We start from the raw sequence: 14,476 nt of genomic DNA, 5'->3' as shown, positions 1-14,476 counted from the left end.
ATTCACAAATATTTTTACTAGTAATAAAATTCTCTCTCTCTCTCTCTCTCTCTCTCTCTCTCTCTCTCTCTCTCTCTCTCTCTCTCTCTCTCTCTCTCTCTCTCTCTCTCCTTCCCTGCCCTCCTCTCCCTTCCCCATCCTCTCTCTTCTGTCTTTCCCTCCCCCTTCCCTGCTCTCCTCTCCCTTCCCTCTTTCCCTCCCTATTCCCTGTCCTCCTCTCCCTTCCCTCCCTCCTTCCCTCTTCCCTGCCCTCCTCTCCCTTGTCCCTTATCTCCAATAGATAAGAGGAAGGGAAGGTGACAGGGAGGGAGATTTGAGACAAGAGGAAAGAGAAAGGGAGAGAAAAGGAATGAGAGAGGAATGGACATAACCTGGGAGAGTACATGGAGCAAGGAAGTGGAGGAAGGATGAAGGATGAAGGAAGAGGATGGGAGGATGGGGAGAAAGTAGAGAGAATAAATATAAGCAGCAAGGGTGAGGAGTGAGTGAAGAATTGGAGGGAGAGAGGAATTATTGAAAAGTAAATATTCTCTTTTCCTGTCCCCTACTCCTTTTAATTTTTCTTTCATCCATTTCCTTTACATTTATGGTCCTTTCATCCATTTTCATCCTCAATCAGTCTCATTCAACTAGTAATCCTCAGGATCCTTCTCTGTGTGTGTGTGTGTGTGTGTGTGTGTGTGTGTGTGTGTGTGTGTGTGTGAGAGAGAGAGAGAGAGAGAGAGAGAGAGAGAGAGAGAGAGAGAGAGAGAGAGAGAGAGAGAGAGAGAGAGAGAGAGAGAGAGAGAGAGAGAGAGAGAGAATGGAAGGAAGGAGGTTGGGTGGGGTGGATGGATGGAAGGAGGGAGAGATGGGGGAGGTCAAGAGAGAGAGAGAGAGAGAGAGAGAGAGAGAGAGAGAGAGAGAGAGAGAGAGAGAGAGAGAGAGAGAGAGAGAGAGAGAGAGAGAGAGAGAGAGAGAGAGACACACACACACACACACACACACACACACACACACACACACACACACACACACACACACACACACACACACACACATGAGTTTAGATGTGATGGTAGTACTGCACAGCTACAGCGCTGCATCACACCAGATGTGAGGACAAAATACACACTCTTTCAGGGATTTTGGCACCCACTCTCTTCCTACTATTTATCAATGATCTTCTAAACCAAACTTCTTGTCCTATCCACTCCTATGCTGATGATACCACCCTGCACTTTTCCTTGTCTTTTTGTAGAGGTCCAACCCTTCAGGAAATAAACAGCTCATGCAGGGAAGCCACAAAATGCCTGACTTCTGATCTCTCTAAAATTTTTGGTTGGGGCAGAGCAGGCTTAGTATTGTTCAATGCCTCAAAAGCTCAATTTCTGCATCTATCAACTCAACACAACCTTCCTGATATCTATCCCCTCTTCTTCAATGACACTCATCTGCCCCTCTCTTCTACACTGAACATCCTTGGTTTGTCCTTTATTTATACTCTAAACTGGAAACTTCACATCTCATCTCTAGCTCAAGTAGCTTCTATGAAATTAGGCATTGTGTCATCCCTGCCAGTTTTTCTCAACCCCCACCCTCACACATAACCTCAGCTAACTCTGTACAGGGGCTTTATCTGTCCATGTATAGAGTTTGTTTCATGTGTATGGGGGATGGGGGCTTCCATTCATACTGTTATTTTAGAAAGGGTGGAATCAAAAGCTTTTCATCCTATCAACTCCTCTCCTCTAACAGACTGTCTTCAACCTCCCTCTCATCACAGCAATTGCAGCTCTTGCTATCTTCTACTGCTATTTTCATACTAACTGCAAACCTCCCCACCTCCTGCAGCCTGGCTGCACAAGACTCTTCTTTCTCTCATCCCTATTCTGTCCACCTCTAATGCAAGAGTTAACTAGCATTCTCACTCATTCATCCCTTTCCATGTTAAAGCCTGAAACTCTCTGCCTGGTTCTGTATTTTCTTCTCCCCTATTACTTGAACTCTTTCAAAAGGGAGTTTTCAAGACACTTATCCTCTGTTTTTCTATTTTTTTATTATTCTATCTGACATCTCTATAGGATTTGGCATTAAGTAGGCCTTCTTTTTATTAAAAATTTTTGTTGCCCTTGGCCAACAGCCCTCCTACACACACACACACACACACACACACACACACACACACACACACACATGCATGCTGCCCAGCTGATCAGATGCATCCACAGGAGCTGAAAGAATATATCTAGGTTTGATTGTGCAGGGGGCCAAACTTTGAGTCTGTCTCCATAATAGGGTCTTGTGCAAGGTACTGGCACAGGGGAAGGAGAAGTGTTACTAGAGGACTGGCCAAAAGGGAGAAATGAGAGTGATACAAGGTAAACACTGGTGGTTGGTGATATCAACAGGGAAGATGGCGGCCGGCACGAACCCAAGTATTTTTGAGGGCTTCAAGGAAGGTTCTCAGTGTAGCACACACAAATAAACGAATGTGAAAAATTGAAGAAGACAATGTGAAAATATGAGAAGAAATATGTAGCTTAACAGCGATGACAAAAAGCATAGAAGGAAGAAAGAAAAGTGGGTTGTGACAATACAAAAAAGATATCCAGTGATATAATAGAGACAAAAAAGATGGAGATGGAAATAGAAATAGAAAACAAAGAACTGAAAAAAGAGGTGACAAAAATAGTGGACTTAAACAAGACGTACTGTGAAGAAATTAAGAAACTCAAGGAAGAGAACAAAGAGTTAAAGAAAACTTTGCAAGAGAGAGAGGTTAGGATGGGAGAAGTGAAGGAGTTAGTGACAGAAGAAGTCAAAAGTTGAAAAGAAGAGAGAGAACAACAACAAAAGGTGGACATGAAGGAGATAATAAGGCCACAGCAACAGGAACACAATAAGGATATGGAAAAGCAAGTGATTAAAATAATAAAGGAATAAAGTAATCTTGTGAGAGACATGGTACAGAGAAAGATGTGTGTGGTGGTATTTGGGGTTAAGGAGAAGAACCTATCCATGAAAATAGCAAGAGGAAAAGAAGAAATGAAAAGGGCTAAGGAAATTATAGCAGAAATGGCAGAGGAAGGAGAGGTGATAATCAAACAAATTGAAGAGGTTTACAGGATCAAAAAGTATGAAGAAAATGGAACAAGATCAATGAATATAAGATTCATGTCACAAACTGCAGTGGAACATGTCTTGTAAAGAACAGGAAAATTAACAAAAGTAGAAGGATGAAGGAAATATGGATAAAAAGAGACATGAACAAAGAAGAGAGAAGTAATCTGAAAGAATTGAGATTAAAGGCTCAATAAAAAAAAAAAAAAAAACAGGGAGAGAACACAGAAACAAGTGAGAAGAGTCACCTGGAAAGTTGTGGACATGAAAGTGAGGAAATGGTGGTACAAAGATGCCATGCAAGATCACCAAGCAAAGGTTTAAAGGTTATGCATACTAATGTAGATGATTTGGTGTTGAGCCTATTGGAACTTAAAGACTACTTAAAAAACAATAAACCAGATGAATTATGTTTAACAGAGGCCAAACTAAAAGAGGAAATAAAGTAGGGATTTGCAAAGGAAGGATAAAGCACATGAAGAAGAGACAGAAAAGAAAATTGATGATATTGGTAAAAGAGGATATTGTTAAGGAAATGGAATATGATGATGGAACGGCAGAAACATTGAGTGTTGTGATTAAGATCAAATTGAAAAATGGAAAATCATTGTGACGTACATACCACCAAAAATTAATGCATGGGAGACCAATAAATTTAAAAGTAGGCAACTAGAAACAAGAAGTAGTACTGAGGAAATGATAAGTATCAAAGTGCTCTTAGTAAATGACTTCAACACTAAAGGAATTAACTGGGAGGAGATGGAAGTGAGAGAAAATGTTGGATCATGGAGTGAAGAACTTATGCAAACCATGATGATGAATACAACGAAAAAGTGGGTGAATGAACCTGCAAGATGCAGAGGAGAAGGACACCCATCACAGTTGGAGTTAGTGTTTATGAAAACCTCAGAAAGTAGACCAAGCATACATTGTCTCAGTCCACTGGGAAGAAGTGATCATGTGACAAGAGAAATAGTGCTACAGGAGGAAACAGCATTGCATAGGAAAGAACAATACAGAAATGGGAGACTGCCTTATGCTAAGGCAAACTTTGCAGAACTTAATAAATTTTATAAAAAAATTAAATGGAAAGAGCTATTTGAAGGTAAAATAGTGCAAGAAAAATACAAGATATTTTGAGCAAGTATACAGAAGGGGTGCAACAGTTTGTGCCAAGTTATAAAGTGAAAACTGAGAAACATGAATGGTATAATGCCAGGTGTGTAAAAAAAAAAAGACAGCATGGAAAAAAATGAGACAAATGAACAGAAATGCTAGAATACAGAAAGGCAAGGAATGAATCCAGTAAAATAAGAGAAGAAAGAAACTATGAAAGTGACATAGTAAGAAAAATGCAAGCAAGATCCCAGACTCTTCTAGCTACGAAAACGGGAAACTGAAACATAAGGATGGCATAAAGATGGCATAAAGAAGTTAAAAAAGGAAGGAAGAATTTATGAAACTACTGAGGAGATGAGTGAACTAATGAATGAGAGTTTTCAATCTGTGTTTACAAAGGAAACCAAATTTGTGGCACCAAAAGTGGTATCACAGAATGAGGGAATACAGGAGATACAAGTAAAGAGACAAGAAATCAAGAAACTGCTGGAAGAGCTGGATGTTAGATAAGCTATGGGACCGGATCAAGTAAATGGATGGGTATTAAAAGAATGCAGAGAACAAATGAAGGAACCCATATGGAATATCAACAGCTCATTGAGAGAAGGAAAAGTACCAAAGGAATGGAAAAGAGCTAACATAGTGCCAATATACACAGGTGGAAAATTAAATGGAACCATTAAATTACAGACCAGTGTCACTAACAAGTATTGTAAGCAAGCTTTGTGAAATAGTAATTAAAGGCAGATGGGTGGAATATCTAGAAGATGAAAAGATAGTTACAGAAAAGCAATTTGGATTCAGGAAAGGGAGATACTGTGTCACAAATCTACTGAGCTTCTATATGAGAGTAATAGATGGAGTACAAGAGAGGGATGGATGGGTTGATGTAGTATACCTGGATCTCAAAAAAAGCATTTGATAGAGTTCCCCACAAAAGTCTTATGTGGAAGCTAGGGAATGGAGGACTGAAGGGGGCAACACTGAGATGAATGGAAGATTATTTACAAGGGAGGGAAGTGAGAACAGTATCAGAGACACTAATTCAAGTTGGAATAGAGTGATGAGTGGGGTACTCCAAGGATCTGTGTTGGCACCTGTTATGTTTCAAATATATGTAAATAATATGACAGAGGATCTAAATAGTTATATAAACATGTCTGCTGATGACGCAAAAATAATGAAAATAATAAAGAACGAAAATGACGGAAAGGAATTACAAAAGGATATTGACAAGATACATGCATGAAGCCACAGATGAAAACTAGAATTTGATGCCAGAAAATGCCATGCGTTGGAAAAAGAGACCTTTGTGGAGGTACAAAACGAGAGGAGATATAATAATGAAAAGTAATGAAGAAAAAGATTTGGGAGTAGTGATTCAGAACACACTATCATCTGAAAGGCACATAAATGGGATATTCAGCTCTTCATACAGCTTGTTAACAAACATTAATGTGGCATTTAACTATTTAGGTAAAAAATTATGAAGAAAATTATAACAAGCATGATACATCCTAAATTGGAATATGCAGTAGTAGAAAAAAAAAATATATAAAGAAACTGGAAAGAATACAGAGGATAGCAACAAAGATGGTACCAGAAATGAAAGACTTAAGCTATGAAGAAAGACTTGAAGAAATAGATTACCAACACTACAAGAGAGAAGAGAAAGAGGAAATCTGATAACAATGTACAAATTAGTAAACAATATAGAAAGAAAAGATAAAAATGACTTGGTACCACAGATGGAGGAGGGAGAGGGACAGACAAGGGGCCATGGGAAGAAAATAAAGAGTGGATGTTCAAGCAACATCAAGAAATACAGCTTCCCATATAGAACTATCAAAATCTGGGATGATTTGAAGGAAGAGGTGGTTGTGGCAAACAGTGTACACGTTTAAAGAGAAACTGGATAAATATGGTTTTGGAGACAGGACAAAATGAGCTTTGACTTGTGCCCTGTATAGTACAACTAGGTAAACTAGGTACACACACACAGACACACACACATACTACAATTTTTTTTCCATAACTTCATGATGAAATATAATAAATTTTTTTCCACAAAACATCCTTGTAAAATATGGGTGCATCTGATGCAGAGGTGTGTCTAATATGCCAGCAAATATGATAGTTCTCAAATAGAGTGGTAGATGAATGGAACAATCTTACTAATTAAATTGTTAGTGTTGAGTCATGAAAGAGCTTTAAAAGATTAGATAAATTCATGGATAATTGGGGCATTCACTGTGGTCTGGAAAAACTGCCAGATTCACCAGCTGATGGAATTTTACACATAAAAGGTGGTCAGCCGGAAAAATATCTTCATGTCATTTGTCATCAAATCAGCTAATAAAATACTAGGAAAATTTTTTGCAACCATCATCAAGCAGAGAGTAAGAAATATGGCAAAATGAGCTAAATACTACATACATTATCTTGTGTTTGGGATGTATCATCACCTTGGGATTTCCTCTCTATATGAGCTTACTTTATCCATTTATTTTATCCAGTTAACATACCAGTATATAAATCCTAACACATATGAAAGAGACAAGCATGATTTGATGCTAAATCTTAGCAGGACACTGGTCAAGATTGTCTGCTGATATCATGTCTCTCAAGGTCTTCTCTGAGTTGGTGCTTGTCTGTTTACATTGTCTCCCAATGTCTTCCCTGAGTTGCTGCTTTCTTCTTTGGAAATACAACCCATCCTTTCACACCTTGGTTCTTCTTTCATAATATGTTCGTGCAATCAACCAAAGCACATGTGTATACAGGGGTTTTACAACACCTCTATAAACTCGTATCTCCTGCCTCCGGTTTGCTGAATGCTTTGGAGAAATCGACATGTCTGATATCCACCAGTCCTTTCATCTCTGCATGGTTTCAGATGTCACAATATCCTGACAGCACAAATAATACTTGCTCAACTCTTTTGGGGATTTGTTAGAAGAAAAAAAAAAAAAAAAAAAAAAAAAAAAAAAAAACACTAGTTCTTGTAGAAACCAGTGAAAAAATGTTTCAAACTAAATATACAGCAGAAATAAATGTGAAAAGACTTCGAGCCTAGTTGCAAGTATTTAGTTTATAATAACTGTTCTGTAAAGTGTGCATCACCAGATCCCAAGGATACTGCTAGCATAAACACTTAGGAACAATGTTTTGTAGCATATAAGTACAGTAAATGAAGATGCATCACAAAAGATGGTTTTAGAATGGGAATCTCCAGAGAACTGTGGGAATGTTGACCAATCCCTACATTAAAACAGCTGATTATCACTGGCAACTCAGCTCAAGGTGAATGCCCCAATAAGTTTCATGCAGGGATTGCTACATGTAGGCTAGATGGCTTCCTGCAGCTTTCCTTATTTTCCGATGTTCTTATATAGTAGTAGTAGCAGTGGTATACATCTCTCTACCAGCAACTTACTCTAGCTTGTTGAAGAGGAATCCCTCCACCTCCACCTCGCCCTCCTCATCCTCCACTACCTCCCTGCCTTCCTCCTGCACCTTGGTGTCATCCTGTGCCTTATACTCAGTGCTCTTGATAGCCAGCTCCACTCCATAGCCACTAAGACGCACCCGACGAGGGGAGTGACTCTGGTGACATGTAAAATAGACTCTTCATGGTGTTTTTGTGTTAAGGGTAGATTAGGTTTGATCTGGTTAAGGTCTGTGTTTTTATGTGGTTATATTTTTGTTTAGTTCAGTTAATCTGAAGGTTTGTTTGATTTGATTATGTTAGTTTGATTTTGCTTTAATGTAATATAGTTTGGTTCTTATTGTATATGAAACTCTAATTTCTTATTCAGAATTGGCATTGAGGTTTATGATATGTGGTAATGATAACTACATTGCTGAAACATGAACTAATTCAGTTTGCAAACACATCATATTCTTTTTATCCTCCAAAGAACGTTTAGGCATTGGCCAAGATCCATTAGCTACTCTGCCACATCACACAATTTCTTTTAGATATATCTTTCTTTTTTACCTTTTACTGAAATTCAAGTACTAAGTATGGATTATTTAGCTCATCAAACCATGCAGTGTTATGAATGGTTTGGGTTTTGAGATGATAAATAGTCTGGATTTTACATAAATATCACATTTGACACCATAGCTTTGTGGCATTGTCATTTAGGTCAAGCACCCAGGGTGTTTATTAGTAGGGTCAGGTGACTCTGGTCAGAAGGAGGGGTGGCTCAGCCTCTCGAGGGACACTCCCACGATGGAAGCAACTCCCAAGTGCTTGCGTGTTCTTCACAGCTGGGAGAAATAACTTATTTACAACAAGAGTAAGTATTTTTAGAAGAGAAGAGCCAATAGAGGTCCTATCATTGCATTCTCCACAGCAATAGCTCCAACAGATGAAGGCACTAATGTGAGTGAGACGACAGTGTGATCAATTTGCTCTGCCCCAAATCAAGATTATGCAAAACAATTACCACGAACAAAGAAATTAAAGAAAAACTATTCACACAGTATCATACAATATTGAGAGAGAGAGAGAGAGAGAGAGAGAGAGAGAGAGAGAGAGAGAGAGAGAGAGAGAGAGAGAGAGAGAGAGAGAGAGAGAGAGAGAGAGAGAGAGAGAGAGGGGTAAGATGGTCGCCTGTCCTTTCCACCAGGGTGTTAAACTGATAATTGGTCCCGTAGAGACATGGCAATGCAGCTCATAGGGAATTCCCCTATTTGGCCAACACCCAAACGTTCTTCCAGGAGTAAAAACACTATACACTGTAGTAGATAAAAAAATATATGCTATAGTAAGATCAATAAATATAACAATAAAACTAATGCTTAACATTCATAAACTGCAAACAGAAAAGAAAGAAGAAAACACTACAAACTAAGGGAAGGAAAAAAATGTACACAGAGATAGATCAATAGAAAAAAGGGATATTATAGATGTTATATGAAATGATGAAAGATACAAAACACAAATACAGTACATTATGACACACACATCAACACCACACAATGCTTACTTGGACTCTATGGCGGAGGATGTAGTCTACTCTCCCAGCAATGGCTAGCTCCTTCAGCACTTGGTGGAAGGCTGGGAACTCAGGCGACCCTAACTCTGCATACAGCACTGCCACAACCTGTCCAGACAAGACATCACTCATGCTAATCATGCAACAAGTGTTAGCTTTATAAGACTCTCTTCCATCTGTTACTACTTAAAGAAATATCAACTGTATTTTTAAGAGAATTAACACATACAGACATAAAAAGATGAATTCTCAACTTTTCTATTTATGTTCCAGGTGTTATGACTCTCCCTCACACTTGTTATTACTTAAGGCAGGTGGGAAAAGTGTCTTAGGGAACATGTGGCTAACACATACAGATATCCTTAAAAAAAAAAAAAAAAACTCATATCTAGTACAGTCACTTGAAACCCATTACTGTTTATATCATTCATGCCTTTTTGTCACTAAAGAACTTATAATTTATAGAAATGATTACAAGCAAATCCCTATACATACTACCTTCCCTGTACAGAGGCATCACATTTCAATACGCACCTTGGCATTCTCTCCGCCTGGAAAATGGTGATCCACTTCATACACCACTGGTTTATCCCCTCCTCCCTCCTCCACCAACTTCTTCACCTTGGCCACATCACAGACCAGCTGGCCACCCACATCCACCACAGCACCACACTCCTCTGGGGTTGGAAGGCTGCGGTCTATGACTATCTGGCGGAACATTTCAATTTTTGGGGAGAATGCACGCACTGACAGGGCAAACTTGAGGATGCGCAGCTGTGAGGGAAGCAGGAAGTGTGAGGCAGTTGTCAGTGTGTCCTCAAACTTCTCCTTGTCTGTCTCTGAAGGGATGGATGGAAGTGATGATTAATGTGTGCTGTTGTATCATGCTGACTTATATTTATCAGTCACGAGGTATGCTGGCATATTATTCGTTATTTATTCTATCAAAGTGAAAATAATGTGATAACACAACCAAACACCCATATGTCTATAGAATTATCATATTTTCTACCATATAAGATGCACTGGAGTATAATATCTACCTATAATTTGGCAAGATATATTCAGGAAAACTTAAGAAAACTAATTTTAAAGAAAAAAAAGTTACTTATTCTGAAGTCACATTTCCATTAATATATGATCTAGAATCATGAAGGAAGTGGCATTAAAAGTGCTTATCATTCTCCTTTGCAATGGTGTTACTGATCAAGTCACTGGGTCAGCAAGAAGAGAAAGAATAACAATACACCAACTGGCACTTGGTAAGCCAGCCTGCCTGCTTCTGTATTTCCTTCCTCCTATGAATTGAACTCTTTCGAGAGGGAGGTTTCAAGACACTTATTCTCTAATTTTAGATGATCCTTTTGACCTTTCTTTAGGGACTGGCAACTCAGAGGGCCTTTTATTTTGTTGCTATATGGCAATGTCCATTTAAAAAAAAACTGCTGTGCCCATAAGTTACAAAAATATGATTCCTTGTCTTAGAAGTGGACAAAACTGGTTTAGGTTTATGCTTAACCATGCATCAAGATGAGGGTGAATCACCTGTCTATCGTTCTCACCATGTATAGTTAGACGATGGCCATCTCGTACCTACATCAACACAATACTGTAACAAACTTCACATTAATTTTATATTTTAACATTATCTTTATTTGTAATAATCATCTAACAGTTTATAAACACAGTCATTTCTCATTATCCACAGGGGTTAGGTAACAGACACACACATGGATAAGGAAGATCAGTGGAAAATTAGTGTCCCCCCCTTAAGAACACCCTTGAGCCCCCAAAACTTTAGGTAAAGTTTTATCAATTAAAAAATGATAAACACTAAAAGGTTGCCTATCTTCTCTCTCTCTCTTCTCAGTTATCAGAAGTGATTTGAATTGGTGGCTGGCATGAATCTGTACAAAAATGAAACCATGGAAACTGAAAGTGTGGTTAATGAAGGATGACTGTGTTTATATTTCATTCTAGAAACTGCTGTGTCAAACGGAGGAGTTTTGGGTGTTATTTGTATCAATAACCTACCCCTGCCAAAACCTAACCATTGGGGTATAATATTGTTTAATAAAAAAATGCATCTTATATGGTGGAAAATACAGCATTGTTGATTTTTTTTTCTTTTTTTTAGCTGATTACAGAAGCCTTGACTGTCTTTCCTCCTTTCTTTTCTTCTCAACTATATACAAAGACTTACTTTTCCTGTAGGCATTAGCATCCATCTCCGCTATGGCCTCCACGAACCCCCAGAAGGTGGCCAAGCTCTCCTCTGCCATGTACTCGGAGGTCTCTAGTAACAGGGGTGAGTCAGGCCATTTGGCAGTGAGGTGGGTTGTGATTGGCTTTGACTTGGCTTGACCCTTGACTTCCCCGATGAGGAGAATTAGGGTAAATAGGGCCACTATGGCCCTAAAGGCTGCTCCTCTCATCTTCGTGAATCCTGCAGAGGTTAATGATAAGTTACTTGATAATAACCAAATAAGTTCATTAATCAAGAATTTTATTAATGACTGGAGCTTCTGTAAGGTGCAACTTTCTGAAAGTGAGCTTGCTGTCAGGATCTTGGAAGCTTGCTTGGTAAGAATACTACTTTGGAAACAATCTTAGTAATTTTCTTCCCAGATGCCAATTAGATATTATGGTTCTAGTGCAGTTAACACAATACACTCATAGCACTTACTATCACACTAGAGTTGTAGATATCATTTGGAACATTTCTATTGGTTACACCATGTGGTGCATAAAACAACTTGCAAACAAATTTTCAAAATTTTTCGATTTCCTCGCTCTTGTCCTTCCTCTCAATCCTGTGCTGGTTCAATTGGTACTGTGTGTGTGTGTTATGTTAGTATGCAGGTAGGGTAATTGCATTATGTCACCACAATAACAAGTCATGTAGCAGGCATTTTATTCACCATTGTATTATTAAATGATATTTTTGTTGTAATGGATGCAACTCTGTCAACATCTACCTTTCCTTCTTGCTGGAAGTTTGCCTACATTCAGCCTGTTCTTAAAAAAGGTGACCATTCTAATCCCTGAAACTACTGTCCTATTGCTTTAATTTCCTGCCTATCCTAAATTTTTTTAATCTATCTTCAACAGGAAGATTCTTAAACATCTATCACTTCAAAACCTTGTATCTGATCACCAGTATGGGTTTCATCAAGGCCACTCTACTGGTGATCTTCTGGCTTTCCTTACTGAGTCTTGATCATCCTCTTTTAGAGATTTTGGTGAAACTTTTGCTGTTGCCTTGGATATATCAAAAGCTTTTGATAGAGTCTGGCACAAAGCTTTGATTTACAAACTACCCTCCTGCGGCTTTTATCCTTCTCTCTGTAACTTCATCTCAAGTTTCCTTTCTGACTGTTCTATTGCTGCTGTGATAGATGGTCACTGTTCTCCTAAATCTACTAACAGTGGTGTTCCTCAGGGTTCTGTCACCCACTCTCTTATTCATCAAGGATCTTTTAAACCAAACTTCTTGTCCAATCCACTCTTATGCTGATGATACCACCCTGCACTTTTCCACATCTTTCCATAGACGTCCAACACTTCAGGAAGTAAACATTTCATGTAGGGAAACCACAGAACACCTGACTTCTGAACTTTCTTAAATTTCTGATTGGGGCAGATCAAAGTTGGTATTGTTCAATGCCTCAAAAACTTAATTCCTCCATCTATCAATTCAATACAACCTTCCAGACAACCATCCCTTCTTTTTCAATGACATTCAACTGTCCCCCTCTTCTACATTGAACATCCTCAGTCTGTCCTTTTTTTTTTATAATCTGAACTGGAAACTTGACATCTCATCTCTAGCTAAAACAGCTTCTATGAAGTTAGGAGATGTTCTGCGACATCTCTGCCAGTTTTTTTTCACCACCCCCGAGCTGCTAACTCTGTACAAGGGCCTTATCCATCCATGTATGGAGTATGCTTCACATGTCATGGGTTTCCACTCATAGTGCTCTTCTAGACAGGGTGGAATCAAAAGCTTTTCATCTCATCAACTCCTCTCCTCTAACTGACTGTCATCAGCCTCTCTCTCAATGCTGCAATGTTGCATCTCTAGCTGCCTTCTACTGCTATTTTCATGGTAAGTGCTCTTCTGATTTTGCTAACTGCAAACCTCCCTTCCTCCAGCGGCCTCGCTGCGCAAGATTTTCTTCTTTCTCTCACCTCTTTTCTTTCCACCTCTCTAATGCAAGAGTTAACTAATATTCTCAATCATTCATCCCTTTCTCTGGTAAACTCTGGAATTCCCTGCCTGCTTCTGTATTTCCACCTTCCTATGACTTGAATTCCTTCAAGAGGGAGGTTTCAAGACTAATCCTTCAATTTTAGAATACTGGTTTGGACCCTTTAATGGGACTGGCATTTCAGTGGGTTTTTTTTTATTTTTTATTGAATTTTTGTTGCCCTTGGCCAGTGTCCCTCCTGCAAAAAAAAAAAAAAAAAAAAAAAAGTAATCAGAAAAGGCTTTATGTGTGACATTTGTACTGTGTGTAGTGCTAGTAATTCAAATAGCCTGTGTAGTTTGGAATTAGTTTATGTGGAACCCTTCATGAGGGATATCAAAGGTAGCAGGGGATTTGCCATGTCAATTCTACCTTCATCATGGCTTCAGACAGATGCACAGGTTGGGATTTGTGTCTACTCAACTTTTGCCTGTGCTATAGTGGGAAACTCAGGGATCTGTAAATCTTAATTTTGTGAGTACTTCCAAATAATTCTTGTTAGTGTGGTGTGCTAGTGGAATATTAGGATAGATCAGTATCAATAAGGGGGATCCAGAGGGGAGACGAAGCCTCCTGGATGGTTTCGGTTGGGTTAGGTAATGTTAGGTTTCATTAGATTAGGTAATATTAAGTTAGGTTAGGTTACACTAGAATCCTTAAGGAGGGTACAGGGAGGGCAAAGTCCCACCAGATAGTTTAAGTTAGGTTAGGTAATGTGGTAGATTTATATAAGTGCACCTGTCTAACATTTTTGGATGAAACTATATTTTTCTGGTAGATTTTGATGTGCTCTAAATGAATTTTGTAACTTTCTGCTGCAAATCAATGTTTTTTATTAAATATCCCACACACACATAAACCAATGACTTGCAATTAAAACAAGCAGAGATTCATCCAAAAAACACCAAAACATACCAGAAAAATGTAGTTTTGTCTTCATGCATGACACAAAAAAAAAACAAAGCTTAACTACACTCAATCTAACCTAACTACATCTAA

General features: G+C 38.7%; 1 protein-coding gene across 4 annotated transcripts in view; it reads right to left on the bottom strand.

The window, feature by feature from the left end:
- LOC135109630 (UDP-glucose:glycoprotein glucosyltransferase 1-like) overlaps nucleotides 1-14,476 on the bottom strand; it is a 71,282-nt gene that overhangs the window by 45,929 nt on the left and 10,877 nt on the right. For all 4 annotated transcript variants that reach the window (XM_064021070.1, XM_064021074.1, XM_064021071.1 and 1 more), the window contains exons 2-5: nucleotides 11,431-11,673; nucleotides 9,762-10,066; nucleotides 9,219-9,335; nucleotides 7,658-7,827 (exon numbers count right to left, since the gene is read on the bottom strand). In XM_064021070.1, the coding sequence (XP_063877140.1) occupies nucleotides 7,658-7,827; nucleotides 9,219-9,335; nucleotides 9,762-10,066; nucleotides 11,431-11,662 (824 nt within the window). In that variant the 5' untranslated portion in view covers nucleotides 11,663-11,673. The remainder of the gene's footprint in view (nucleotides 1-7,657; nucleotides 7,828-9,218; nucleotides 9,336-9,761; nucleotides 10,067-11,430; nucleotides 11,674-14,476) is intronic.

Source organism: Scylla paramamosain, chromosome 19 (assembly GCF_035594125.1).
Source record: "Scylla paramamosain isolate STU-SP2022 chromosome 19, ASM3559412v1, whole genome shotgun sequence".
Taxonomy (NCBI): Eukaryota; Metazoa; Arthropoda; class Malacostraca; order Decapoda; family Portunidae; genus Scylla; species Scylla paramamosain.
This window is presented reverse-complemented; position numbering and strand designations above follow the sequence as displayed.